The sequence below is a fragment of the Sinocyclocheilus anshuiensis genome, unplaced genomic scaffold (genome assembly GCF_001515605.1).
Source record: "Sinocyclocheilus anshuiensis isolate Anshui unplaced genomic scaffold, SAMN03320099.WGS_v1.1 scaffold453, whole genome shotgun sequence".
In the NCBI taxonomy this organism is placed as follows: Eukaryota; Metazoa; Chordata; class Actinopteri; order Cypriniformes; family Cyprinidae; genus Sinocyclocheilus; species Sinocyclocheilus anshuiensis.
This window is the reverse complement of record NW_015537979.1, coordinates 243111-246482: the sequence shown is the minus strand read 5'-3', so window position 1 is coordinate 246482 and position 3372 is coordinate 243111. Positions and strand designations below refer to the sequence as shown.

Sequence of the window (3372 nt, the reverse complement as noted above, 5' to 3'; positions counted from 1 at the left end):
AGATAGATAGATAGATAGATAGATAGATAGATATGATTGAATAGGGGTGATAGGGGTGACTTAAAATATTAAAATATTTTAATATCTTGGTTTTTATTTGTTTTAGCTTATTTAGAAGTTTGAATTTAGAAAGTTTTGCTGAGTGGTTTAGTCGTATTCTGTAACTTCACTCATATTTATGTACATAATCTTTATATTTTAAATATTCTATTCTGACTTAACCAGTCTTAATATGTGTTCATATGTTTTATTTTTTAATTAGTTAATTTATTTTGTATTTATATGTGTTCGCTCGAAGCTTCATTACCAAGCACACTCAGCCATAAAGCTGCTTCTGACTCTGAGCCTGAGCCGCTCTTCTCTGATGAGGTCTTTTCATTTGACATGCAGTCGGCGGCGCTGCACTTGTTTCGGGCAGCAGCAGCAGCAGCAGCGGGTCGTGAGCGGCGTGTATGAGTGTGTGTGTGTTTGTGTCTCTGTGTGTGTCAGCCACAGATTTCTGAAGATGCTGGAGAGGTAGCTGGTCTGACGGGATGGCCGGGATCATTAAGAAGCAGATCCTGAAGCATCTGTCCAGGTAAGACACGGCTGGAGTGTCATGTTTTGATTCATCAGTGTCAGTGTTCGCCTCAGATGACTGACTGATCACGGGTCTCTCACACCGCTAATAAACAAACACAGCCCGACACACACACATACAGAACCTGTGCGTGATCTGACATGAATATGAATGCACATTTGGGGCCAGTTAGCTGCCAGGCTAATAGACTGCAGCATCACTGCTGGGATAACACACACACACACGCACACACGCACACACACACACACACACACACTGGGCCTGTGACAGAGTAGTGTCAGGTTAAACTAGCCTTTTCTCTTGAGGTTAACTTGGGAAACTCATAATCAGCATGATAGTTAATATGCAGGTATTCTGAGCTGGTAGGTGAAGGGTTGTAGGTTTGAATCCAGCAAGGCTGATCAGTGAAGACACCACTGTGCCCCTTGGTGATTTTGTCAAGATGCTGGACGTCCTGGAACATTATTCATGGAACATTAGTCCAATTCTGGTCATTGTCCTTTGGTTTTAGGGGTAGATGATGGCTTATTTAGGTGACAGAATCAAAAGATGTAGATCCAGAAGTATTTGGGTGTGTTGTTGTAGTATCATTAAATGTTCATATTTTGCAAGTTAAACTAAATTAATATACATGATTTTTTTTGAAGTTATATTAAGTTCTATTTATTTATTTTTTTAAGTTTAAGTTATATTTCATTTTATTTCAAGTAACTCTTTTTTTGTTTTTGTTTTTTTTAGTTAATAATAATAACCCTGATTTGGGTGAACTTCACCTGTGTAATGTGTTGTAAGATGCTATACAGTAAAGACAGAAGAATCTGCTAAGAAACATCACAATCTCTGAGGTTTGGCCGAACTGAAAGCCCTTTCCCCTGATTCAGTTTTAGATGAAAAATTGTCCTGAAACCGATTTGGTCCAATGAAATCTGGGCTGAATGGTTCGGTGACTGTATAATGGCAACTCCTCGTATAATAATAATGAACTTTTAGTCGCTCTGAATAAAAATCTGCTATATTGATAATATATCAGGATAGAGATATAAAAATAACTCTAATTTCATGTCCACAGTAGAGATAGACCATCCGACATCATTTGCCGTTCTTCAGAAGCCTGAAGTGAACTCCAGTGTTTTGGCTCTGGTTACCCAGCGCTAGTTCCTGCTGTTCTGAGTCACGGCTGAAGCTCTGCCAGCTCTCCCTCGTTCAGATCAGCCTCTCCGCAGCTCACTGTGTCAGCTAGCCGTCATGCTTGTCGACACACACACACACACACACTCTCACATGCACACACACGCACACTCTCACATGCACACACACACTCACATGCACACACACACACACACCTTCTCCTTAGTAGTGTTTACTCAGGCAAACATCACTATTACTAGTGGTCATATTGAGGGTTAGGGATTTTGGCAGACCTCTATCTCTAAATATGAAAATCTGCCGTGTAATTCATCATTTTTGTGCTACAGACATAAATGCCTCTTTAAATGAGGGCGAGTCATGCTGTTACTTCTTCAGTCATGTGATCAGACTTATGATTTTTGCCTGAAAGACAATAAAACGGGTATCAAATCCAATACATTTCCATTGAAGGAGACATATTATCTAGCCCTGGTATTAGGTTGCGGGTCAGTTTGACCCATTCGTTTTTTGAATGGTCAGAAATACTGTTTTATAGATTATTTTTATTTTTTTACATTTTTGTGACTTTCTCATTTAGAACATGCTTGTCAGCACTCTGAAATCTTGTGGAATATGCATGCAAAATTTATAACGAGAGAATTTGGCCCGCATGTTTTATGGTTAAAGGCAGCTGCAGAGACCTTTTTTTAACATTGTTTTTGTACTTTTTTTATTAGTTCTTGCATGTTCAGTTCTCTGGGAATCGAACCTTTGATCTTGGTGTTGAAAGCACAATGCGCTAATTTTTGAGCTCCACAAAAGCACACAGAAGAAGTGCATTTCCACATTTCAAAATGTAAAAAAATAATAAAATACAGTTGCAGTAACATTTATAATTTTCACAGTTTGTGAAAAAAAATATATATGTAAAAAAAACAACAACAAAAAAACTGTTGTAAAAAATACACTTTAAAATCTAGGGATGCACCGAAATGAAAATTCTTGGCCGAAGCCGAAACCGAACAAAATGAAACACTGGGCCGAATACCGAACACCGAACACGGTTTTTCCAGTTTTTTTCCACCACGTATTTTGCCAATTTTTTTCACCATTGCATAAATTAAATAGCCGAAATGTGCTTTTTACTGTTTTGTCTTGCTTTTCAAATAAAAAATCAATTAAAAAAACAGTTTAAAAATATTTAACACTGAACATTTTTTAACATTCTAGCAGACATTATACCAACAAAGCACAATTTAACTTAAAATTAATAAGTTAGTAAGATAATATTTTTTGGCCATCAGACCCCCTTCTTGAATCAGGCATGTATTTTTTTTTTGACTGTACAAATAAAAGCAGCCTTGCTGAGAAGAGACTTCTTTTAAAACATTAGAAAATATTACAGATCCTAATTTGAACACTATGTGTGTATGTTATAAAAAAATGTATTAAAACAGAGCTGTTGTAATTATTATTATCATTATTATTGTCTTACTTTTTATTTTTTTCAGAACAACAGTAAAATTACAATGCTAACATTTATGAATGTTGATTGAGTTCTTGCTTTTTCTCAACTTTTGTTTTGGCGGAAATGCGCAGGAAAACCTCAATGCTTCTTTTTGTTGACAACAGATTTATAAATGAGTCTCATTATGAATACGTCG

General features: G+C 36.6%; 1 protein-coding gene across 1 annotated transcript in view; it reads left to right on the top strand.

The window, feature by feature from the left end:
- The first annotated feature begins 425 nt into the window (after positions 1 to 425).
- Positions 426 to 3372, top strand: part of LOC107672988 (UHRF1-binding protein 1-like) — a 40448-nt gene continuing 37501 nt past the window's right edge. The window contains exon 1 of the mRNA XM_016466390.1: positions 426 to 577. Coding sequence (XP_016321876.1) covers positions 534 to 577 — 44 coding nt within the window. The 5' untranslated portion in view covers positions 426 to 533. The remainder of the gene's footprint in view (positions 578 to 3372) is intronic.